General features: G+C 41.1%; 2 protein-coding genes across 2 annotated transcripts; one reads left to right on the forward strand and one right to left on the reverse strand.

The window, feature by feature from the left end:
- Window positions 1–1,272: 1,272 nt before the first annotated feature.
- RB195_013817 (uncharacterized protein) lies at window positions 1,273–1,626 on the reverse strand (the record flags this gene model as incomplete). The annotated part of the gene is made up of 1 exon (XM_064203810.1): window positions 1,273–1,626. One exon carries the CDS (start codon window positions 1,624–1,626, stop codon window positions 1,273–1,275), a length of 354 nt encoding a protein of 117 aa, XP_064059691.1.
- An 11,714-nt stretch (window positions 1,627–13,340) lies between these two features.
- Window positions 13,341–26,629, forward strand: RB195_013818 (uncharacterized protein; the record flags this gene model as incomplete). The annotated part of the gene is made up of 29 exons (XM_064203811.1): window positions 13,341–13,394; window positions 14,569–14,661; window positions 14,907–15,064; window positions 15,369–15,467; window positions 15,955–16,072; window positions 16,133–16,210; window positions 16,643–16,672; window positions 17,337–17,516; window positions 17,597–17,676; window positions 17,768–17,926; window positions 17,995–18,115; window positions 18,950–19,070; window positions 19,211–19,362; window positions 19,416–19,532; window positions 19,718–19,852; window positions 19,930–19,995; window positions 20,152–20,232; window positions 20,306–20,368; window positions 20,710–20,781; window positions 21,112–21,232; window positions 21,322–21,449; window positions 21,883–21,960; window positions 22,069–22,194; window positions 22,415–22,503; window positions 22,561–22,695; window positions 23,298–23,465; window positions 23,531–23,677; window positions 24,146–24,224; window positions 26,471–26,629. The coding sequence occupies 29 exons, from the start codon at window positions 13,341–13,343 to the stop codon at window positions 26,627–26,629; spliced, it is 3,207 nt and encodes a 1,068-aa protein (XP_064059692.1).
- Between the last annotated feature and the right edge of the window lie 524 nt (window positions 26,630–27,153).

The raw sequence follows: 27,153 nt of genomic DNA on the forward strand, positions 1-27,153 counted from the left end.
GTGCGACAGGACTGCTATTTAGGTTAACGTTGTGAGCATCACGACTAATGCTGCAACCGTTAGAACCGTTAGCTTCCAATGTTTTAGCAAGGCATTAACGTTATTACATCAGGTGCGCTCCAGTCTAAAAACCACTAGCTTTTGATCGGATCATAATGATCAGTTGTGATCAGTTGCTTCAAAGACAACCATGTTGAGCTCAATGTGACACCCTGTGGTTAGTTCAGCTTCGCGCTCACAGTTGTAGGAACCTGTAAGGCTAATTGGCAGGATCTCACCCAGTTACTATTTGTGACGTATTTACCAGGTGATGCGTTTCTCAACTGACTCATCGATTCTTCCGGACGTTGAAAGCGACGAGCGTTCTCGTAGCGATACCTTGTGGCAATTATGCAACTGAAGAACTGGGTTTGAGCTTGGGCTTTGTCGTTACATTGTACTGGTACGACAAATCTTGCGAAGGAAAGGTACGGAAGTTAGTTTTCTGGAAGCAACATACCGTTGATTTCTTGCTGTTATTGTCATTTTTTGTGGTATATCACTATAATGTTGACCTTCTCGAGGATTTCTGTTATATATGGTCTTACTGACAAAACTTCCTTCGATTTCTTCCCCACTAAAATTAATTCGAGCAATGTGGTCCGCACCGCACTCCTAATGATCTCATAGATTGGTCAAGATGTGGGTCAGTTTTTGGCACTGTATAACTGAGGAACTGGCAATAGTCACTCATTCATATACGTGATACACACGGGCCTTAGTCTTTCTCGTGAAGAATTTTAGTAACTTGGATCAAGTGAATTTCGGAGGTTTTTGGTGACCCTTATGAATTAAGCGTTGCGCTAGAGTGGTTGATTTGTGTGCAAGTTTTGGAGATAGGACTAATAAATAAGAATTCATCTTTGCACTTGCTTAGCACTTGTTTTACTCATTGCATATGAGGCTCGCTGAGTGCTGCACGTACCTGTGTTGATGTGTTTTCTCAGTATGTGAGCACAATAGTTAGTCAAGATTAGGCATACTGCAGTTAGACCACCATATACATATATGTGGAGCAGGAACGAATGCATGAGGGCTACTACTATGATTCTGTCGTATACCAGTCATAGGCATTTGTTCCGCTTGTTTAGCTTTAGTAGTATGCCAAAGTTTGTACATAGACCGTGTTAACATAATCAGAATTATAGCAAAAGTATGAACCAGCAGAGCTGCGGTGGCGACTGCTTCTGCAAGCCAAGAGTGAAGGTTGCCTAGGACGACTTTCGAGAGAAATTAGAGATGATCGCAAAAGCCTGGTTGATTGCGTGCTGTCCCCAGTTTCTCTATGCTGTGGTTGCGTAGCATTGTAAGTCCAATCTCTACTTGATGGGAAGATATCGGTAATGTGCATGTTAGGCTCTTTGTGTCCTCATTAAAGATTTGACACAGGGATTCGAAACATAGCTGGAAGGAACCGTTCGGAGGTGACATGTTGATCTTTCGTTTCACACAGGCTACGTTGGGGCTTTGTTCAGCCAATGTTGGAGATATCATTGACAACATAGGAATAATAGTTACTCCAAGAGATGTTTGCGGATCTGTGTTGGGAGCGCCCTCCCGTCCTAGTTCGTAATTGTTGATAATCATATACGCTTGCGTTTTTGAACTCTGAAGTACTTCGGATTTCCAGCGGAAAAACCAGACACTATGTTCAGAGGGCGATAAATTGTTTTCCGGTTAGGTAAAAGTACTTTGCCAGATCTAACCGAACCACTACCGCTGCGTGTGATTTCCGTGATTCTACCACGTGACAACATCCCTTGTGTATTAGTTCCTTTCCAATCAGAACATTTCACCAACTTCCGGGATTAATCCTGATAAATATGTATGTTGCTTCCTTTCTTGTCCTTTTGAAGTGAAGGTATGATTGGAGGAAGATCTTGGTATTTTCTACAGATAACGCAGCATCTCAGGATTTTCCCGAATAAATTAGAGGATCGCGGAATCCAGAAGCTTTACGATTGAAAGAGTGTGCCCTTCTCCACAATAACCATTTTCGATGTAAATATCTTGAAGTCATAGTCATTAATCTAGATAATTCCAACTCCTGTGGGATATAAATGGGAGACTTTGTGTCGTACGGAATTGGCACAGACGAGAGTAGTGTCGGATGATTTAGTTCTCGTCGCGAATAATCAGTTTATTATGAAATCGCTTTCATAGTGTCACTATTAATGCTTCAACCTTCATGACTAATTAGAATCTTCCACTTTGACCATGTAAGAAGCGGCGAGCATGTTATCAAAGCAGCAAGCATGTTATCGAATTTGTCAGCTTTCGATACCTCTACCGGTGAGAAACGATTTTGATTGGGTTATACGACCCAATTCTTGGTTGTTTTTCCGACCTTTGCTAGTACACGTAGCATTGCGTCCACTTTAGAGGAGCGATGTTAAGCAGGACTTTGGAGGAGATATGTTAAGCAAACTGTCAGTTCGTTTTTCATCCTGAACTAATCGAATAAAAGGACAAAGGGTAAACGCCAAACACCTAATCCTTTATCCTTTTATTCGATCAGTTCACCCTGAAAAACGAACTGACAGTTTGCTTGACATAACGCGCTCCTCCAAAGTGGACACAGTGCTGCGTGTACTAGCAAAGGTCGGAAAAACAATCAAGAATTGGGTCGTGTAACCCACTCAAAATCGTTTGCCACCGGTAAAGGTATCGAAAGCCGACAAATTCGATAACATTTTTGGAATCACCGCTTCTGACATAGTCAGAGCAAAAGCTCCCAATTAGTCATGAGCGAAGAAGCATTAATACTAACACTATGGAATCGAATTTCATAATAAAGTGGTAACTTCAATTTAGAATTACGAACATGTGTCTAGCCTAAATAATGACATGTGGGTGTTAGTGCGTGTATGTATGTATGTATTTATCAAGTATCCATGTATCTAGTCAGTCTTTTTATGCTCACATATTGGTTGAATACCAATTTATCGACCCCGGAAGGATGAAATGCTTGGTTGGCAGTAAGGCGGAATCGAACCTCCGAAGTTCCACTGTCTGATGCCACATTTCATTCGGTTAGTGTTCTCGTGATCCCAGATTTTCTGTGTTGTCTGATTGTATACTCTGGATGTATGTGCAGGTTGTGGTCGCGCTTGTTGCATCGCTTCTAATATCTTCTAACATCTCCTATACCGTGGTCAACTGTGTCAGGAATCTTCCTGTTTCTATTTTCATTTTGGTTACAGGTCCTCTCTGGCCACACGCACGATGGCTCCAAACCGCCCTAGTGGCAACCAAGCCTCTCATCCCTCCGGGCTGGATAAATTGATACCATACTTGTCTGAGAGAATAAAAACACCTGACTCGGTCATCGGCTGGCCCCAGCATTGTATAGGCCAACACGCGTTCAAAAACCTCAGCGATTACAAACGCCGGTAAAACATGTTGGCGCATCATAAATGGATTGATACTCCAGTGATTTTACTTATGCTCTCGTTTTTTCATCATTTTTTTTCATATTTTGCCCCATTCTCTTTTTGGAACCTTAAAGATATATATTCCAGCATGACTTCATGCTCACGCATATTTTTTGTCTCGTCAAGCGTGCTATTAATATGAACGTTCGGTCGTTCGCCTCACCTAGATAGCTTAGCGCCTCGCCGACTGTAACTGCAGCTCCTCCTCAGTTTTCTGAATTCCGAGAACCAAATTCTTTCTTTCCCATTCAATCGTTTATTTATTTTATTCGTATTTTTACAATTCTTATATTCGTTTCTAACTTCGTCATATAATCTTGGAAATATTTCTTCGATTCTTTAATTTGCCTTATGCTGCTTTGCAACGGTGCTAACTCTAAACGGCATTTCTGATAAGATTCCTCATCTATTACCGGATATCCATTCCGTCTAGTTTATTCCTTGTAACAACGTACTAATGTTTTCAGCGCTTTTGCACTAACCACCATTTTTGCAAAACGTTGGCGTTTTGCGAAAATGTTGTGGCGTTTCTTTTTTCAAACGTGCGGATGCGGCAAACTTCGCTTTGCCTACTTTAACATTGACAGAGGTCTGATCCTCTGTTCGTTGGCTGTAATCTGAGTCCCAGTTACGTAACTAAGGCAACGACCTTGACCGATTCAATTGCAAAAAATCTGAGGCAATTCATCATCTTTGATTTGACCTGATTAAGTTGCTCAGTGAGCTAGTCTCTTTCTCCAGGAGCCAAGGATATAACTCTTTAAGAGGAACTGTCGCTGTTGTTTTAGCACCAAAATGTGTTGAGTGTCCTGAGACTCTCGGGATCTTGGCCCGTATTCATCCAAAGAATACAGGTGGTCCAGATGTATATATTATTGCCGCTAATAGAAAACTACACGCTACCAAGGGGGAAGTTATTTTTATCAAGCGAAGAGTTCCAACAGAGACTGGGCTCAAATACTACTTGACTGGTAGTGAGGTCACGATAGGTGACCATCATCGGTGAGATAATAATTTGTAAATAACTTGTTTTGTGTTTTCGCAAATGCAAATATCCTTATTTGTTTGTCACAATATCCAATCACAGAAATGTTAAATTTGTCAGTTGTTTCCAAAGACAAGTATATATATATATATATATATATATATATATATATCAGAAGTTTAAGCATCTCTTTGCATCGCTTAGTCATCCCAAACAAATTACAAGAAGTTCCCGGAGTTACCTTTTGATATTTCATCGATTAGTTGTGGTGCATACGGAGATAGTCCAGCGTGAAATCCCCAGAAAGTTCGCGCAAGCATCCAGGAAATTAAAGGGAATACCACTCAGTGTTGAATCGTGGTGTTTTGCATAACATTGTTAAGTGTTCCGATTTGTAATTTGGAGTTGTGCCATGGAGTTTCGTATTTTCTGCTTCACTAAAACTGTACAGAGCTATCGTAAATGGGTGCTAATTCGTGGTGCTTTTTATCTCGGCCGAGTTTATACACCGATTTCAATGTATGGTGTTTCTTGAATTCGTGTCAAAACGATGCTAACTGCAGATGGGCGATGCGGTGTGACAATACTTGGATGAAAACTTTCACCCTTCTATTCCTCGGCGTTGGTCCTGTTCCTGTAGTGTAGTCCACTTTGTAGGTTAGTTCACACTATTTTACCGCTTTTTTAAAGAATGGAACAGGTTAGAGGCTCCGCTTCCTGCACGATCGATCGGAGGTTCGAATCCGCCGCAGTCCTCACCAATGCTTTCATCCCTCCGGGATAGATAAATTGGTACCAGACTTGTCTGGGAGGATAAAAACACTGACTTGACACATCCGCTAGCCACCGCAAGTCATTGTATAGGCCAGTTTTTTTCAAACGATTCTGAATTGAAGTGAGCGTGGTGGTGCATCCCAAGCGGATTGATTAACGCCAGACACTTCACACTTTATCCTTCACTGACAATGTCTTGGTTGAAGGTGGTTCAAGCCTAATGTAATACCGTTGTTTTTCACGAGCACTATGTACTACGTTGCGAGCATATATACAGTCGGATCAAGACGACATGAAGCTCGGTGCAGTTGCGTAAGCGGCCGCGCTCGAAGCGGTGCGGCAGAGCGTAGCGGTTAGGATGGAGGGAGACCCTTGCTAACACAACTCTTTACTGCAGTTCGCGATGTGCCCACCTGGATCCCTGCTTCACTGCGCTGCTCGCACAACTACGCCGAACTTCATGTCGCTTTGAGCCGCCTGTAACAATTCATTGGTTCCAATGGAATTTCTTTTATCACTTCTGCACTTAAATTTGTTTTGTTTTGAAGAAACTCCGGATGTTGCGGACAGACCCGGTTCCCTCAACAACTGTAACCTGATTCCACGTAAATAATAATAATAATTAGTATTCCTACTTATTCATCACAGATGTTGAACAAGCAGCACGTTTTTCATACCGTGCTTTGCTGCAACGCACGACCTCTTCTTTAGTTTGTAGGGGAGGTGAACAGAAATAAATTAGAGTATTTTTTTGCAAGGGCGCAAATACTACTGAGCAGATGTAGTGCTTCGGTCAAATAAAAGTGTTCTTTTGTAAGCAACAACATATAGAGAAATTTCCTATGCTAATATCTTAGCACGAGAAAGATAGTGGTAGGGATGTAGTTTACGAGTATGGTGGGACATACGCTAAATTCTCTCACTGATCCAGAACGAGCGCACAACTGCATCTGCTCCTACACACAGCGCAAAATTTTTGGTCTGTCCGTCAAACGCAAATCTCCACCGAAACCCAAATACCTAGTCTACCAAACCTTCAAACTTGTATGGTTGAACCGTTGCGGTGCTCAAAGACAGAATCTGACGTGAAGAGGGAATCCACAGGAAAATCTAGATGGAGATGTAGAATACGGGATCGAGAGGTGGTTCCGCTCACCTCTCCTTAATCGTCCTAGAAAACGGCGTGAGAACCGCTTTAGTTCCTATGAGAAACGTTAGAACGCTCCTCTATGTATACGTCCTGGTCCCTCCAGGAACCTATTCATTGGTTTTACTTGAATAGGCTGCCGAGGAGAACTCATTAGCTTTCGGCCACTGCGTAGCTGGATGTGGCGCGTTGCAGCTGAAATCGTCATGAAACACAGAGTCTTTCACACCGTTTTTATACTACGATTAGGGAGAAATGAGCGGAACAACCGCTGATCTAGCGATCTACGACCCCGTATAGAGTTTGTGCATCGGAAATCCATACCATGTCAGATTCGTGGGGAATCTGAGGTGGTGCAGATTTCAGGTGGAGTATTCGTATACGGGATGGGAGACTACGGAGAGGGAGGTGATTCCGTCCATTTCTTGCTGATTGCCGTAAAAAACGGCCTGGAAGATGCGGCGCCGCACAAGACTGGCGCGCTCCAATCGAACCTCTTGTACAAAATGGTGCGCCAAAACGAATGAAGCCGTATCTTCCGGGCCGTTTTTTACAGCAATTAGGAAGAAATGGACGGAATCACCCGCCTCTCCGTAGTCTCCCATCCCGTATACGAATACTCCACCTGAAATCTACACCATCTCAGATTCGTGGGGTGATGCTTTTAAATGCAGCGAATCACGAAACTGACGATTTTGCTGTTTCTACGATATGAATTAGGGTTCGCGAAGTAGATTACGATATGAACCCTCGAAAAACGGTGCGGGAAACTTCTGCGACACCCTTACAACGTACCACCCTTGTGCGCGCGCCCCCTTAGTTTCGTTTCTCACGCCGTTTTCCAAGATGGTTAAGGGGAACTGAGAGGGGCCACGCTTATACACGCAGTCTACACCCCAAACTCTAAATTTTCCCACAAGTTTCCCAGCTGTGTCGGTTTCGTGATACGCTGCCACACACCGCAAAGGTTAGATCTCGAGTTAGAGGGTTCCACTAAATTTGCGAGACAACATTCGAAAGATGGGACGGAACGGGAGATCATCTTTTAAAGTGCTTTAGAGCAGAGAGCAGTGATGGAGAACGAGGCAAGGCCAAGAACTCGTTGAATGTTGTTTCAGGCGATAATCGGATTTGTATGACAAAGAACTGGACGGGACGTGAACTGTAGGACTTATCGACGATACTGGTAATAGATTTACGTAGTTTTTGGACGTTATCTTTCAGAAGAAGTTGATTTCGGTTTTTTTTTTATTTCCACATGCACCATTTAAATTTGAGGAATGCGGCAAAATGGGTTTTGATTGCGGATATTGGTATACAAGGAATAGTGTTTTAGGCAATAAATATAATATAATACGATATGAATGATACATGCAACATAATAAACAAATACAATGTAAAAATACAAGTGATGTTAATCAATTAATATAATACATTATTATTACTTATTATTGCCGCATATATGGTGGAAGTGTCAGCTAAAGTTATTTTTTCATACACTAATCACAATTTCCATACATGCGGAGGAACTTTCGAACTTCCTTGAGTAATGTATGGATTTCTCAGCAATTTGATATTTAAATGTTTTGGAAACATGCGTTGCTTTTCACAACAGCATAGCCTTCCTCGGGTCGTGAATTGTAGAGCAGGCCGGTGCTATGTTTCAGGTAGCGTTAGAAGTTTTCAACTACTTTTACCCGTGTGTTTTCAAGGTAATTAATGAACTTTCGGCAAGTTTCATCTTCTACTGCGCTCTCGCAACTTTGTACAGTCCCAGTCAACAAATAATGCGAAGTACTGCAAACATTGTTTCAAATTCTAGAAGCAGAGACGAATCACTACCGCGCTCCTTCTTGCGACAGTTGTTAAGTTGTTTTCTCGACGGTGCCAATTACTGGCGAGGCGAACAGCAAGAGAACTGTAGCGTAAGCATCGTTCTTTTATTTATTGTGACTAAATATTTCTCATCGCGAATTCGGGTACTAGTAAACATACACTAAAATCATAAGGAGTAGCCGTTTTTCTATGATTTCGTCGGACCGACCAACAATCGACTAACAATTATGTTGCCTTTTTTGCATATCGAGATCAGAACTACGAAACTACAGGATTGGATCAAAGAACGAACCGAAATCCTCGAAATGTGCACGATTTAGAGACCAAACTCGAATATTTATCGGCTGAAGATAATAGGAAAGAGATTACCCCGGTTTCACCTGAAGAAACGTTTCTTGGGGCAGCAGCATGATGAGTTCCGATGAACTATAGTCAGCGCAAAACCACCAGAGTCATTGTGCAATAGCATGTTCGAAATGGCGCAGCTAGGGGTTGCAATCGGAACGGAACCCTTGATTGCTGCTGTTGGACTGCAGAGACGGGTGAAGGTCCATCTTGATCGCAGCCGCTGGCTACACCACCCATTTCCACTGTAGGCACTTATGCAATTGCGCTATGCTTCAGATCGTTTTGACCTGATTCTACACCCATCTGTGGTGTACAATCGTAGGATTCTGGCTGGCAAAAAATTAGAAATGAGTGGGATCTTACTTCGGTTTTAATTTTAGATTTTTGCGATCTTACAACTGAGAGACTGAGTGCGAAAAGAAATCGAGAGTAGCGGCTTTAGTCGGGGATTTCACTTCCTCGGACATTGGTCTTGTAGGGACAATGATATCAGGAAGTTACTTAGAATATCTATGCGCTATTAACTTGGGGACGATCTATCTTCTCATTTCAACAGCGGGTTAAGAAAAGCTTTCTAAAGGATAAAGGATAAAGTCACTGGCGCATCAATCCATTTGGGATGCGCCAGCGCGTTTTACTGGAATTCGTAATCGTTGAGGTTTTGGAACGCGTGTTGGCCTATACAATGACTTGCGGGGGCCAGCCGATGATCAAGTCAGTGTTTTATCCTCCCAGACAAGTCTGGTACCAATTTATTGACCCCGGAGGGATGAAAGGCTTGGTTTGCACTGGAGCGGTTTCGAACCCTCGACCGTGTGGCTGCAACGGACCTCTAACCGATTGCGCCACACCCGCCCTTCAACCTTTCTAAGTAAAGGGAGATTTGCTTAGCGAAATGAAAAGATTACATGAAGAAATAATTCGTAGACTAGGAAAAGCAAACAATTCCGTCCTATATGTAATCTACTCTCATGCCAGTACTGACGACTAAATCGCTCTCGAACTGATGGAACATCAGCTAAAGACGTACAAGAATATTAGGGGCACTCTTTTTTGCGTCTTGAGTTTGCCTACCGTTTCGATGCCTCCTGGAGGGTGATGAGGCGCTTGAGAGGATAAATCACTAATAAGTATGCTTTGAATTTTCCAGGCTCTGACGAAGGCGATAACGCCAAAACGTTAGCTATTGTTTAATGAAGGCGATCAATAACAATCTTGGCTACAACTCAAGAAAATCAATTAAAAACTACGTGTTCCATTCGCCATTAATCAATTCAAATGATAGTAAGTCAGATGCGTTCTTGTCCTTTTTCATTCCTTATTATCGCTGTTTCCTCACTCATCTGATCTTTCTACCCTTCTGAACGATGCTACGACATTTGTCCTCTGAGTTTTTTTTGCAAAATGACCTCGCTTACAACGCTGCAGCGAGCTCTGCATGCAATACACCTGTCCCACAAACTCACTTTATTCACCTAGAAGTTCTCCCGACAGCCGACCTTCGTTTCTTTTCAATGGAAGTAACTACTGGCGCAGAATATCATTCGAGAATAATGCTGTGCTTAGCTGACGAATTCATCAGCAGTCCCTTTTCTTGTTTTCTCTCTGAATCTTTTAAGAAGTTGCTGCTGTCTTAGTTTATGCTCTTGATATCCACAAAAATTATCCATGTACATAGCATTCGACACACGTAGTTTAAGACTAATATCGGAGTGATTGGAAAGGTGGACAAAGTCGGAAATTTCACGTATTAATTAATTTCCAATATTTCGCTTGAAATTCAAAAGCCCGAGAATTTCTAGGAATTAGAGAAATGAAAAGAATCTTCAAAGAAATCCCAGAAGCAAGATCTATGGCTATAAATAACAAACTGAAAATTGATTGAGTTCTGTTCTCTTTACCGTTTACGTTTTGTTCGTTTGCCCATTATAGCGACAAACGCGCCGAGCGGTCGCATCGCTGAAAAATCAAGGCGAGATCAGTCGCTCGTCTTTGATTTCTCAGCCATTTCGATCTCGCCCACGAACACCGTAGTTGTCATCTTTTCATTCGTATCGTCAGGTTTTAGGGATGACCTTCTTTCACCATTCATCAGTCTTTTTGCCTTCCTATCGGTTCATCTAGAGCAATCGATTGATTAGGTGTAGTATATGTACATGAAGATTACAGTATTATTGGTACTCCTTCCCGGTACATTCTGAAGGTATTTTGTGTGTCGACTTCACATTAAGCCGTTTACGTGACTCATGGTTTTTTTTGCTTGTTTTTGTTTTTTTTTTTTCGAAGAGGGTGTGTGAAAGAGGAGTTGCGAAAGAGAGTGGTTCCTGTCAAAAAAAAAACTGTAATTCCACCCACATTAGCAGCAGAAGATAAAATAGTCAGACGTTTGGGAGAAGAAATTTGAAGGAAAACGGAGAGATAATCTGAAATAATCCAGATTCTCGAGAGTTTCTCGTTCCTGCTAAAAAAAAAAAAAAATAGTAGCTCACGTTTATGACATCATCAGAACGAGTCTTTCAGGGGAATTGGGAATGTATTGGCGTGTATTAGATCGGGGAATCTCACTTCTGCTAGGAACTCTGAAGCTCTGATGTAGTATTTGATCTGATTTCCTATGAATGGACCGGAGACGAATGCAGCAGAGAGATACCATTGTCCTCAGTACGAAACTCGCACCTCCAGTCGAGAAGCCGCTCTGTTCACGACTTTTTCTACAAAGAAAACCAGTTTGTTTTCAAACCGCACTCTTACGAGTCAAAAGACGGCGGGAAGCAAAATTTCCGAAATAAGGCATAAGATTTTCCCGAGCTGAATGTTGGTGAACAGAAACGTCACGTTATCAACTTCGCAGACATCGAAGTCCGCAGTAGACATGTCAGCCCAAGGCCATTTAATGCGCAATGAAAACACTGCGTGTGTCGTAAACCGCACTCGAGAAATGGAAGAATGTCAAAACTAACAAAGTGCTCTTGTTTTACAAAGAAAACTATGAGTTGGCAGGTTCCTTTGAGAGTACTTATGTCCTGAACTTGATGCTCAACCGCCACAGGTTCCGAGCATAGAACAAAACTTTTTGCGCATCGTTACATACGAACGATAGTGCCGGCGAAGAAAAATCAAGAAAAAAGCGAGTGACTGCAGAACGAGATGAAGTTCTAGATAACATTGCAAATCAGGAAGTTGAAGATGTGCCTTGAGAAATTCGTCATTTCTGCCATGCCTTCCGCTGCCCTCTAATTTCTTGAAAGATATGATATTACTTGTATTCTTTTTTTATTTAATAAGCAAGAAAATTTGAGGAAATGTGATGAATACATTCTTGTCTCCTCGTTTTGATCTTGATCAGTTTTAGGGAATGAAACAAATATAACGTCTATAAGGCTCAAATATGTACCTAATCATAGACTACACCTACATATCTGTCCAACCTCTAAGAGTAGTAGGTTTTCTTCCAATTTTTCTGAGGAGAGCAGAATGCTCCGATATGTACACATGCACTCGCAGTTCAGTGTTCCTCGCCATGAACGCGGTGATGGCCTTCGCTCAATGCAACTTGCGATGTTGGTTTAGAGGAAAACCCATAAAGAGTCTATTTTGTCATTTTCCACGCTTGTCGTTTAATTTACACCTTAATAGTATTAAAAAGACATGACCTAATTCCTAACCCTATTCCAAGCAGAGAGAAAAGTAAGTGATGCAAGCTTGATCAGCGACTTCTGACAGAATGATGAGAATTTTGTCGCGATTTTTAGCTAACTAGCTTGAACTTTTAGTTGATAGCGCCCTGCTCTCAGCACATTTGTACGTCATTTTTGGTCGTCTTTAAATTTTTCTTCTAGATTTTATTTGCATCGCCGTAATTCCTCGAATCTGGCGCCAATCATGCTGACCTTTCGAGTAACTGTTTACAGCTGACGTCCCGTAAAGGGCAGTGCTCAAGTGGCTGTATTTGTTGCAGTGCTTGATTTTAGCCTCTGAACTCTGTTTCGTCGCTATTTTTTTAGTTCAGGTTTTGTTACTGGCTCCTCATTTACTCTTCTGATTGATAGCGCTCGACCTAATTTTTTTCTCTTTGGTGATGTGTTTATCTTCAGTTTGGTGGGATCAATAACACAGAATTGAAAAATTTCCGTGTGTCACTTCGAGTCTCATTACCTGAATCGCGGAATTCACATGAATTAATGATATAATTAATGATGTAGTAGTTTTTCACTCTCATGTTCTAATAGCAGAAAAATGGTAATTGTAATTACGACAGATATGATATCAATACTAGAAATCTACATAAATCAAAGATCATATGACATTATATGTTTTAAAATCTCAAATTCTGCGTATTTTATTCAATGTTCCGTGATATCCTTGAAGGCATCACCCCACGAATCTGAGGTGGTACTAATTTCAGGTGGAGTATTCGTATACGGCATAGTAGATTATGGAGAGACGGGTGATTCCGTCTATTTCTTCCTTATTGCCGTAAAAAATGGCCCGGAGGATGCGGCGCGTGCACGAGGCTGGCGCGCTCCAATCGAACTCGTTGTGGAAAATAGCGCGCCGGAACGCTCGAAGCCGTATCTTCCGGACCGTTTTTTACGGCGATTAGGAAGAAATGGATGTGATCGCTGTTCTCCCTATAATCTCCCGTATAGGTATAACCCACCTGAAACCCGCACCACCACAGATTCGTGAGGTGATGCCTTTAAGGTCGGTTCATCATGTCATCATGGTCTATAATTCAAGGTAGAAACCACAATATATCCGGGTCCTCCAGAAGGTCATGGAAGATATCGACCTTGGAGATCGGCGAGGACTAATCGATCTCATTTATGGGGTGAGTTAACCTCTCATTTAATCAAACCCTGAGTACCTCATTCGAGGACGAGATCTCTGTTCGAAGTAGAAATTAAACTGCATTCTTTGAAATCTAGAAAAGTACTTGTCTTAAAGAAATCCACATCATTTCCCTTGCTCTCACTAAGGTTAGCCGAAATATGCTAGTGAAGAAAATTGTGAAATTTTATTGTATACAACGGTATTTACCGGATATGTTTATTGTTCCTTCTTATTATTAGCAGCGTAGCACAGATACACAACTCTTCGCAGATGACGTGGGTAACGTAAATGACGCAAGCAGATCACTAACGACCACTCGTAGCGTCGGCTGTCATTGATTTTAGAACATGGCTTTCTGGCCTGTAAAATTTCTCAGAAATCTCTCATGGTGGATTCGGAATGCGAATCTTCCGAGGGTTTTGATAGGATCATTTCAGAAAGGATGAATCAATGAACAGAAGGCTGTAGTTACAGTTCTTCCACTTTCATTTATCGAAATTCTAGCGTTTTCTTTCTTCTAAACCTAAAGGATCATCTTCTCTTTCGTCTTTATGGACATTTTCGATATTTTGGTCGTCATTTGCGGCTTTTGATGCTTGCCGTCTTTTGACCTCTTTTGTCCAACTGCTGCGATAGCGCATTACCTCTCTTTCAATTACTATTCGTCTTTCTCTTTTTCTCTCTCCCTGATATTCGGATGTTCCTGAAATAGAGCAAAATCTGAAGCAGAAGCCACAACTTGTTCCCTGCCATTTTTATTATGGATGTTTTGTTATATATTTTTTTAAATTAGATCCATATTCGCTTCACTGCCCGATGTAGGCTCTTAGAGCTTCCTCTTGATTCTCCCCACACCATGTCCCCTCCCCTATACAAAGTATTATCATAGAGTGGGACAGTAGATTGGATAAGAAGGCAACATTCGACTATTTTCGAGCATAAAATATGGAATGGAAGAATAAAGGATAATCGCATAAAAATTTCCAGGGCAAAGTTTTCAATAAATGTAGGGAACCAGCGCCTTTGTTTAAGGTCATAAACGGAACTGTCCTGATTCAATCTCTTTCTATTAACGAGTTAATCTGAAGTTGAGCACCGTTTCTTTATATGGTCAACGGAAAAGCCCATCAATGAGCCTATTCTTCTTTTTTTTTGAGTCTATGAGTATTTAGCAACCTCAGAAACAAATCAACGACACTCCTTCTGCATCGAGCAACACGCTGACACCGCTAACCGAAAACAAGAACAATAAGAAGAAAGAGCGAGTAGGTTGCTCAACACCATTTTTCTCCTCAGACGTAGTGAATAGTGTGAAATGTAGTACATTCCCCAACACTTATGTTGGCTCGGAGGCTCGCGACAGCCGTCATACTGGGACAGAACTGAGTGCTCGAAGAGGCATGGACGCACGCGTCGCGACTGCCCCGATAGACATAAGCGTGGAGAAGCGTTTAGAAATCGCGAAATGTACCATCATCATCGAACTCACATTTTCATTTCAACATTTCAGTCAAATGTTGTCTGTTCCTTCTCGACGGCTGTCATGCTTTTTCTCCTTGCTGCAGCAGCAGTGTTTCTGTGTGGATTTATCGCTTACTGGTTTACACGGCAAGAATTTGAAATGAAAATGGCAGAATTAAACTATGCGCCACAACAAAGGAGAAATATGTAAGTTACTCTGTACTCTTTATGGAGTACTTCCATAGTTGCTATTGCCATTCAAAATCGGAAATAACCTCGAACTGACTACCATTTCTTGGTAGGACTCTTTCTTGGGTAAAAATAAGAAGAGTTATTGCTTTCTTCATCTCACATGACTGTTCCAAAAATTTTGTTACCTTTGCTCTCAACGCTTTTAGAGGTGATCACTATGTTGAGTAGCTCTCTTGAGTCCCTACTTTTGAAAACTAATGAATGAGGCTCAAAGAGGTTCTGTTGTTTACTCTTCCTTCTGAATGTTTTTATTTCAAAGGTCGCAAATGTCGGAAGAAGTCATGTACGAAGAGGAACCGCCTCCGCATGGTCCTACAGCTGAAGAGCTTCGATTGCCGCGAAATGTGGAGCCGATATGGTTGGATCTAGTAAAAGATGCACTAACGGCGGTAGAATCCGGTCAAAACGACCTGAAGTCTGCTGCCGTTGCGTAAGTGTCTGTGCTCGAAGCGGCGCGGTAAATGTCGAGGCGGGACCTTCAATAGCTACCGCCGGACTACAGAGATGAAGGAAGCGTCCCACCTCGATCGCAGCCACTTGCAATCGCATTGGGCTTCATTTCGCTCTGACTATATATCTGGATGCAGGACTTCGGAAAAGACAGTTAACGTTTTTCTTGGGGTGGGGTTGCTGAGATGGTATTTCGTCTGATGTTTTGAGAAAGCAAGGCGTTGATGCGCATTAGATTGTTTGATTTTTTGTAGCATGCGTAACACATGTCTAACGATACTGGTCACAGTAGTTTACTTCGAGAAGACACAATTTCACCCTTTCGCTTCTTTTCTCGCCATGGAAGTGGTAAATAGGCCACTGTCCGGTGAATGATTCCTACATTTGCTGTTCAGGTACAACTTAACCTTGAGAACATACATACCTGGAGTGTCTGCAGTTGAGAATGAGAAAAATCTCACAACCGATGGGAACATCATGATAAAATTGAAAGTGCTGAGCACAACAGAAGAGGTATCGAAAGCCACTACGAGCTCACTTTTCACAGCAGTTGTCCAAACGAAATGTTTCTAGATCGTTTTGAACGCAAAAGACCTTTCGTTCCCATCGGATCCCTCAAAAGTGAGAATTCTTAAGGAAGACGTCAAAATAGTAAGTATCGCCTTTTTTTTCGTCCAGCATATCTTGACTATTAAGAATTTTTTAAAATACCTGGCGTGACAAGACAACATGCTTTTGATTTATGTACTTCCATTTTTTGATGGATAGCCTTCGGAAGTGAACAGCTCGTCGAGTCGTTAATGACTGAAATATCTTTTATAGTCATAACGACATGAAGCACGGTGCAGCTGCGTAAGCGGTTGCGGTCGAAGAGGAGCGGTGGAGCTTAGCGGTTAGAATCGAGTAGGGACCCCTGCTAGTACCACCCGTTGCCTGCAGTTCGCGATGGTCCCTCCTCGACTCCAACCGCTATCTCCACTACGCCGCTTCGAGCGCAACCGCTTACGCAACTGCTCCGTGCTTCATGTTGTTTTGACTCTACTACTGTGCCTACTATAAATTACATGTAATGTTTTATTTCAGGTCAAGCGAGCACCTATAAATGAAACGTTGGTAGGTAACTTATTCGTACTTATTTATTTGTTATGCTTGTTTTTAAATGTAGTTATCGATCGGATGGTTGCAAAGGTACTGTAAGGTTATATTCTTGCACGATTTCAGGGACTTTTAACGCGATTGAACGTTTCCTTTTTGTTTTTCTGTGCATACCTTGCTGTCTTTTTCTTTCGTCTTCACGTCTTCTCCTTTCTTATAATGACCGATTTCATGCGGATGTAGTTCGCTAAACTTGAGCGACATGTTTTTCACTGCGCAGTTGTTCAACATTGACGTTAATTCAAATTAAGAACGCTGTAGATGTAGTGCACTTTTCGGATTGTGAATGTAATTATGTGTAGAATTCGCGAAATTTTTCGATTTGGGTGCGAGCTGTTTCTCGGAGTTTTCTATAGAGTCGAATGAGGAACACCGTATCTATTCCTACAGCCGGGTCAAGACGATCTGAAGCCGAATGCAGCGCAGCCGCTTACGCAACTGCACCGAGCTTCAGGCCATTTTGACTCCACTACACACCGTATGTTCTCTACGTTCTTTGCACTGCCCAGTCGGAAGCAACCGTACCGCACAAGTTTTTAAGATAGCATGCATCAATTATTAATTAACAATTTTCATCCTTGTTCTATTATTTTTGATACTGGCAATTGAACTGTTTGTTAAGGAGGGCCTGAACGAAGAAGAAATGTTGAATGTAACGAATATGACACCAGCGCCAGTAAAAAAATCACCACTACAACTGCATGGCTCAAAAGTGGAACGATTACTGTACAATGACACTTTGCAAAAGCTTATCCTTACCCTAGATAAAGCGGTGCAAAGTGGAGAGGAGGTGATCGTTCAGGTGAGTGCAAGCGCAACAAAACATGTGACATAACGTTTTTCCGCCTTTTTCTATTTACTTTAACATTCATCGCATTTCAGTTGCCATTCAAAGGTCGCATAACTGAGAACACCGGCGGCGTTCGGCATTCGTGGTACAGGACAAAAACGGGCAATAAGAAGTGAGCCGAAGATGAGAATCAATAGCGTTCAATGACAGAACTTAAGAAATCCATAGATTCTGCTCAGAAAACGGGAGATTCCTTCTTGCAGAATCATAAGCTACACAAGCGTTCGTCCAGGCTACACACGCAGTATTTATCCTTGCTTGGATGAACCACAGTTTAAGGCGCCACTCTCTTTAGCAATCATTCATCCGAGAGGAACAACAGCTACGTCTAATGCTATGGAACTTCACGATTCATCGGAAACGTAAGAATCATGTTTTGTTCGGTTCTGGAAAATTCGCTCGGACATTTCTCTCCTTTTTCTTGCTCTAGGTCAGAACCGCTATGGGACAAAACGACTTTTGACGCTACATCTGCTCTTCCCACTCAGCTCATAGGTTTCACTGTGTCAGATTTCGAAAGTAACGAAGCGGCCACGAAAACGGGATTGAAAGTACGTGTTGGGATTTGCTTAGTCACATACATGGAAAGCTCCAGTATTGTTTTTCACAATAATCTGTGGTAACTGTGGAGAGTAACTGCTGAATGGACAGAAAAGAAGGAAAAATAATTAAGTGTAACCGAAATTTCCTTCTTCAACATAATATATATTTTCTGGGAAATTCGTACGTTCTCCAATAACAAGGGATTTGTTGTGGACGTGAATAGAAAAATAAACCGAGCGATAGAGAAAGAGGGAAAGAACGCGGAATAAATGGTTTTTACGAATGTAATTTCTAGCAGTTTTGAACAAAAGCAGTTTGGAGGAAATAACATAAGAAGAAAAAGGATGAATTTGTGTTAGTTTGAAAACATGGCTATAGCTACAGCTACAACTAACATATCCGGTGATGTCGTCGGACTTTTTTTCCGCCGCATGGACCAATTTCCGATAATGTTGAGCGACAGCAGTCACGAATGAAAAGTGTAGCGATTATTTCTTGCAAAAATATGTTGTAAGGATTTATCAAGAGTTCAGCCTGTTTTGTAAACTTCTGTTCTTCGGGACATTGTCCAAGGGTGGGAGGAGCGCAAAAAAAGGACGCGTGGGTGGCGGATATATAAGCAAAAAACTGCCCAGTCCTTATTGTGTCAAAATAAGTACAAATAATTCTTCAAAAAAACAACAACATAGCATTCTAAAAGTGTTAAGATTATTGCAAATATTTATCTTAGTACTGAAATAACTTTTTTGATTCACAAATGAAAAGTTTGGCAATTATTTCTCTATTCTTAGAGAAAAAAAATATATGCTAAATATACTTGAAGTTATGCAGCATTTTTTTAGGTACGTGTCTTCTCTCGCCGTGAAGCAAAAAATTCCACGACATATGCCCTGGATACGGCTGTGAAGGTGCTAGATCTTCTCCAGGAGTACTTCAACACGCCACTTAGCAACAATAAACTAGGTTTCCACTTAACCTAGTTGATCTCACAATTTCGTTCCAAGTTTTCGATAGAAAAGTCGCTGATCGTCCTCCTACGTAAATTCGCAAGCATTAGATTTATTGTAGTCAAGAAATTTTCACAAAGTCCACTTCTAATTGAGATCTCTTCGCCGTCCCTACCGTAATCGACTCATCCACTGGAGCTCATGGGATCATATTCTTACCTGAAGAAAACATGCTGCTTCGATCCAATGATGTAACCGAACAGAAGGTAAAAGTAGCGGAAGCTGTATCTCAGGAAATGACCCGACAGGTTAGCGTTAATTCATTAGGGGTTGGTAAATTGTGAAAAAATATGGCATTTAGTGGTTTGGCGACCTCGTTGTAAATTCTGATTGGAATACTCTATGGTTGAACGAAGGTTTCGCGAACTACATGAAGTATTTCGTTCTGGAGAAGATTTTCGAAGGAGATTTGGATGGGGTATGGAATAAATCAATTTTTTCTGAGATAGATCTAAACTATTAACAGTGAAAAGCTAACAGCTATTGAAAACTAACTTTGATTTGAACGAACGGCGCACCCATACGAGCATTAAGTTCGTTGTAGCAGTTATTTCATGCAGCAGAGGCAGCCAAACTATGAGGTTTTCCTAAATTCTCTTCCAGCACAACTATCAAACAAGCGAATCCTTTGAACCAGCTCTCATAGATGACTCTCGGTCTTCCTCCCATCCGGTAACACTAAACACAGAGACTCCAGAAAAGGCACAAGAGTTCCTTGACCAAGTGACTGCCGAAAAGGTTACTTACTGGTGCCATGGCAGCAGTTCTACTTATTTTTCTTCAGTTTACTCGAGGAAGTCACTTTTTTTTTGCAGAGCGGAGCTTTACTGCGTATGATTAAGGAGGTTGTTGGCGAAGAGGTGTTCCGCAAAGGAATTCAGGTGAGAAAATATGAAAATATGGTTATGATTTTCATATTCGGTCCCTTTATGTTCTATTTCAATGGAATAACTCACATATAATGTGGGAAATCAATTGTTGTATTTATCGGAAAGAAAAACCAGGACTAAAATGAAAGTGACGGAAAAGCATTCTAGGATTTCTTCATGGCACACGCTAGAGGAAGTGCGAACTATACGGATTTTTGGCATTCGCTCGATAATGCCGTAGCTGCTAAAGTCAGTTCAGAAACATTCCTAACTGCCGAGTCATCTACTCTTGAAAACTTTCGTTAAAATTCTTTCTTTTTAGCTCAAGGCTTGGGATGGGAGTAGGTTGAAGATGGCGGATTTTGGGGAAAAGTGGATCTTGCAGGTAAAATGAAATTTTGGACCTTCCAGATAAAATTGAAAGCAAAATAGTTTGTTATGTCATTTTTTTTGTAAAATTCTAAGAAAATATTTTTCCCATATTATTACTAAAAAAGTTTTTTGTTTGTTTGCAATTGTTAGAGATTTTAAGTGGCGACGTGAGCTCGATGTATAATCACCGCTTCATGCTGATCATACTTTTCCGGTTGAAGAAATTGTTTGTTTCACTTTTTCTTGTACCCTCGGTGGAGGGAGAGAATTCCTATATGTTCTCAGATTTTTCTTGCTTATCGATTTTTCTTTACTCTGATGAGATGTACCAACTTTCACCGACGTCAGGTTTAGATGGGATATCCTGTCGTAGAGGTGTATCGTCTCGACGCACGTACCATTGAATTGACTCAGCGAAGATTTAAGGTGAGCAGGCCAACACTTCGATTGCACTCTTTTCCCATTACTTTTCCTCGAGCTGGAATATGAGACCTTGGATTAAATTCTAATAAATTTAAATCTTCTACCGAATCTTTTTGGATGTTAGAAAGTACTGAATCCAGTTAATTTTTGTGCAACTTCTATAACAAACAATCTTCGTACAAATGAAGTCCCAGAAATTTTCTTAGTTACCTCTCAATGAGATTTCGGGTTGAGAATATTACGTTTCAAGTTCTTGCTATTGTCATTTACCTTCCTCACTATATCTGACAATGGATGTAATCTTCATTAGTCACAGGCGTTTTATATTTTCAGTTAGACCATCTAACACCCGAACGAGCTGAATACCGTAATGCCCAGTACTGGTACAAGTGGGATATTCCAATATTCTATGATGTGAATGGCAAGAAGATGGATATGGTATGGCTCCACGAAGGTGCATCTTTCTCTTGTTCAAAACCTGGGAACTACGGACACTTGACGGTTTCATTGGTCAACAAGTCATGCCAGACCACATTATTTCAGCTGTCCGATTACCAATCAACATATCTGACACCTTCCTAATTAATCCGGAATCTCTGGGTTATTACCGTGTGAATTATGATGAACAGATGTGGACAGCTATTGCAGATCAACTAAAGAAAAATCATAAGGTACAGTTATAACTGTAACGTTAGCAATCAGGTTAGTGACAAAAATAATAAGGTCAATAGTAAAGTTGTCTCCACTTGACTACCTAGTTCGTTAAGCAAGGCAGAAGGAATAAAAACAACGACTCACATACGTGGAAATATAATTTTTTAAATATATAGTAGACAATAAACACATATATATTTATTATGTATTAATTGGTAAACCCTTGTTACACAAAAAATATCTCGAATTTTTCTCGAATTCGTGGACCAGTGGCATTTTCTCACTCATCTTTGCTGTACTACATAACTTAACAAAAAATGTAGAACATATTTAGTCAGCCAACAGAAAAAAGTATTGTTCAATTCTTGGTTTAGTAGAACTACAATTATCACCTTATGCACGGATTTGCTCAAGAGTAAAGAAATTTCATCGATAATTTGAATTCTCCAGAGTTATCCATCGTCTGCTCGTGCAAGAATTCTCTCAGATGCGTTAGCGCTGGCGGAATCCAAGCTGTTGCCGTATGAAGTAACGTTTCACATTTTGTAACCTACATTCGTTCGTAGTATATTTTCACTAATAGCAAATATTTGAAGAAATCATTGATGCGAAATATCAGCGAATCTTTTTTTTCAGCTCGCTTTTGAAGTCATTTCATATCTACCCAACGAGAAAGATTACCTACCATGGATAAGTGTGCTGAGAGGACTTGGAAATTTGTACGGAAGACTTTCGAAAACTGAACTCGAAGAAGAAGCAAAGGTCTGCAACTGCTATAAAGATATTTCGAAGACATTTTACTTTTACTTCTCTTTCAAATGTCGCGCCTACACCTTCAACAATCTTTTTTCTTTTGTCTTCCCTCTTTTTCTTCTTTTTCCCCTCCCTTCCTCCCTCAAATTTTACCTCTACAGGAAACAGTCTAATTATCTACATAAAGATATGGTCGTATTTTAAAACCGGGGATTTTTGCATTTTTCAGAAATTTGTCTCCGAAAAACTTGCTGAATTCTTCAAGTCATTGGACCTTGACGACTTAAACGCTTCTGATAACAGCAAGGTTTTAGAGAGGTTTGGTGTGGACATTTGCTGCAACTGTTCCGTTTTCTTTCATGTATTTTCTTCCAGTCAAGTGAGAAAACGAATAGCGGTGTTGTACTGTGATCTATTACCAGAAGAATGCAGAAAAAAGCTGGTCAGTCAGTTCGAATCCAATTTCATGGTGCCATGTGAAAGCTACAATATCGCCAGTGATTGCTCCAAGTGAGTTATCTGCTTGGTTCCAACTTAACCGTTTAAAAGGAGTAACTCACGAATCTAACACAGTGAGGGAAACCGGTAAAGCGGTTCCCACGCCGTTTTTTAGGACAGCTAGGAAGGGGTGAACGAAACCACCCCTGATCCCGCGTTGTACAGTCCCATCTCTAGCTTTCACCGCGGATTCCCTCACCACATCAGATTCGTGGTGTGAAGCCTTTGAAGAAACTATTTTATAACTCCCATGAGTTCCTGCTTTGTGTGGACGCGATGTATGCGCATTAAGAGGGAATTTCAGTTCGTCTTTAAAAGAGAGTCCGTATCAAGCAGGTGCTGAGAAGTGATCACTACTCTTTCAGAATTCAAACAAAAATGAAAGAATTTTATTCGGGAATCAAATAAAGTGAACCTGCTGAAGCAAATTTCGGAAATTATTTGCACCCGAGAAGATCACTGTCCTAACACAAGTGTTCAATCACGGAGAATTTTTTAGATTTAAAAAAAGTCTACTCCTATAAAAGGAGGGACTCTGATTTTATTCCTCCTTATCAACCAATACTCCTTATTGTCTAAAATGTAGAATCAATAAAAAATTAGAATTTTCTCAGAGTTTCTCCATCCATTCGTCCATGGGTATATTGCGTCGGCTTAGCTAACGGAGGAGAGAAAGAATTTGAAAAAATTAGCAAGCTTTTCACTTTGGAAGTGGACGCTGCAGAAAAACGGCAGCTACTTGCTGCACTTTCGTGCAGCAGAGATCCTCGCAAATTGCGGAAGTAAGTGTTTTCCCTTTGTGAATTTCTCAGGTCAAATATATATATATATATATATATATTACTAGATTACTCCACGTGAATATGCTTTCGGAAGCGAGCCCAATTCCCGAGCAGGATGTTCAGAATCTTGTCGAAAGCATGAACAATCAAGATGTAGGAGCAGAAATTGTCAGCGATTTTATGCTTGACAACTGGAAAGAGTTCATGGAGAGGTAGGTTTTGACTTTATTTTCTTTTCCTTCTGTATTTTCTTTGATGCTTGTATATCCAACAGCTCGCTCCACCTCTCCACTTTGAGATGAACTCTAGTTCAACATTAACAAATTAAAATTTGGAATTATTTAGTTGGTTTTGTTATTTCGGGGATTTAAAAGCTGCGCGACCACACTTTTAGACGACCACACGTCTTAGACGAGAGACCCTCCGAGCATTTCGTAAGACCGCTTAGAGTTGACTGTAGCTACAGTTGTCCCCAGAGTTTTCGTCCCGGCTGCATTATGGCTCTTGTGCTTGGCCACACTCTTCAATCAATAGCCATATCATCGCCTTGCACGTGATTCTTGCACTGTGACAATTTGCGGGCTGAGAATTGTGACAATGAGTGTTCCTACATTGCTAATCAAACAGTGGAGGCGAAATAAAGGCAGGTCATGTTAAGAAGTTATTATCAATCTGTTTAGGTTCTCACATGATAAGATCACTCTTTCAAATGTCCTTAGAAGTGGAATTCGACTAGAGAGTGAAAGGGACATCAAACAGGTCAGTAAAGTTAGCAATCATGTCTACCATATGCAAAATCACACAGGCAAGTACTGAAAAAAGCGAATGCAATGCAGCTCAAATATTTCTCAAGGATTACGTTCATCCACGTGAGCAAATTGAAATTCCGCGCTCAGTAGTACCATATAAGCAATTATTTGGGTTAGGTGTACCCATCCGACTTTTTTTTTCCCATCTTTTTCTCGATCGAACACTTATTGCAAGCATTAATACCGGCTGTACGTACTATATTATAAAGGGTAAAACGTCAGATGTTATTCAATCCTCTTAGGGTTCGCCAGCGCGTTCACATTAATTCAGAATCGTTTAAAGGCATCATCCCACAAATCTGAGGTGGTGCGGATGTCAGGTGGAGTATTTTTATAAGGGATAGCAGATTTACGGAGAGAAGGGTGATTCCGTCCATTTCTTCCTAATTGCCGTAAAAAACGGCCCGGAAGATGCGGCGCCGCGCAAGGCTGGCAGTACTCTTGTCCTCCTTGTAGAAAAAAAAGTGCGCCAGAATGCCCGAAGCCGTTTCTCCTGGACGGTTTTTACGGCAATTAAGAAGAAATGGCCGGAATCACCCTTCTCTCCGTAATCTGCTATCCCTTATAAAAATACTCCACCTGAAATCTGCACCACCTCAGATTCGTGGGGTGATGCCTTTAAGGTGTACTGACACGTGTTTAGCCCATACAATGACTTGCGGGGATAGTGGTATTTTTTTTTGCAATCTTGCCGGTGCACAACCTCCCAATAACTATTGCTGTTTTTTGCGTCTGGATATCTTCGGGACCAGTTGCTAAACGGCTCCTGTCGGACTCATCGGTGAACGGTAAAGGGGGTCTGGGCGGATTCTCGGCGAATGCCTCCGAGATATTACGTGTCCAGTGGGTATGCCGGGAGAAACCTCGACGAGGTCATGCTCCAATCGTTCATGGAGACGCAGACAACCGTCCTGGATGCTCTTGTGACGCAAAGAACTAAACAGTTATAAGGAAATATGTAATGAAGAGTGGTGTAGGTTGTCGAAATTACTTGATAAATTAGAGAACAATGTAGTTAAAAGTTCAAGTCTTTTTGTATGATGTTTTAATAAGAAAATCGGGACCTAGTTCTGTCTAGATTTTACTTTCAGCAGGTCTATAAATCCTATCAAGTGAACTACTTTTCTTCCAAGAATTCAGAAATACAGAAGGTCCCTTATTCGGAAGTAAATTAGGGTACAAAAAGATGGTAGTTACAGGATAACGATAATTCTCACTCCCGGCACTTTTGTAAGTTGGAGTGTTCCGTTTTTAACGATAATTTTCATATGCGTAGTTCGAAGCTATTAGATACATCTTCTCTCATAATTCAGTGGAGGATATCTCCTGCTTCTGGTACGGTCACCAGTTCACCTCACATCAAAAAGTTCTAGTGGATGTGTCTGATTCAGCAAAACAATTACGTGACTCGTAAATTATATCCTACCCGGTGAAGCAGCGTACGATTAGCAGTAGGTAAGCAGAGCCAGCCACTTAGGTAGCAACAAAGGTGAGTTTCTTTTCGATACGCCCCGATCATGCCTCGGCAGAGCTAATTGCTCTGCCGAGGCATGATCGGGGCGTGCTCGAAAATCCGCCGGGGCCCTCTCTACACGCACCCGAACTCGTCGGTATCACTTTAGATGTTTTTTTGTCCCATTAGGTCAAGTCTAATCAAATTCTTTTTGGAATGAAACTTTTATCAAAGAAAATTATTAACAATAAACGTCAATACCATAGTATACAAGAGCTTATAATTGACAGCTTATACATATAGATACTCAATCCATTAAATCTCCTTCCACAGTGTTGCTACATATTAGATGTAAGGAGATGAAGAAATTCCTGACCTGAAATTAATCCTCATATAGTTTTAGCACCAATTAAAGGATGAGATGACTTAGATAATTAAGCTTACCAATTCTCTCTGTTTATTACGTAAACGGGAGTTGGTCTCTGAAATCCATTGAAAGTTGTGGAAGCAGAACAAGTGTACGCTCCCATGTTTGAGTATAGGATCCAATCGCCTAATAATAGACGTCTCATATGTTTCTTATCCTGAAATTTCTAATCTATTAGTTGTATCGAGGGACCCAATTCTGGCACCAATTTATCGACTCTTCTGTGATAATTGACAGGACAAACTGCGCTAAATCCGCTCCATGCTCTATTTTATCACAACATAGTATTACAGGAAAATTATCCATGCTATTTCAGTTCGAACGATTCCTCGCCGATCACTCGTCGACCACTCTTGGCTTACAAGTGTTAAAACTGCAACTTGAAAAAGCAAGGAATCAAGTCGAATGGTTGAAGAAGAACAAGGAGACGATGAAGAAGCTGCTCTCCTCAACACGCTCCGAAAAAGAGTTGTAGTACACAGGTCAATGAGCTAATCTGTTGCTGTTTTTTGACTTAGTCGATTCGATTTTTTAAAATTATTCATATTGTGATGCATAATTTATTCCATGTTAATGAATACGGATGCTACATTTCTGTTTTGCATTAAAATGAAGAACTTCTACCATTGTGAAAGAAATCCTATTTCCAGCTATGACAAGCTACTACAAATTCTTTTCTAACATTTACTATAACTACAAGGTTTCAGTTATATAGCGAATGGACCTAGTTTCCACTGAATTCAGTGAGAGCGTCATTAGGAAACCTGATTACCCTGAGTAGAGACCTTCCTCTTATTCTAAATCCATACTGAGTCCCGGCCAGAAAGTTCTGATCTGCCGTACAGTGGCGTGTGAGCTCTGTTTTCTGATTGCTTGACGGAACATCTCGTGTCAGAGATTGGCTTAGCTGTTGAGAGAAACACAGCAATAAGCTGGAAACAATGTTTGCACTGTTTTTCGTTTGCTGAGGCGGCGATGTGTTCCTGGAAAACTAGGCGG

The sequence above is a fragment of the Necator americanus genome, chromosome V (assembly GCF_031761385.1).
Source record: "Necator americanus strain Aroian chromosome V, whole genome shotgun sequence".
NCBI lineage: Eukaryota > Metazoa > Nematoda > Chromadorea > Rhabditida > Ancylostomatidae > Necator > Necator americanus.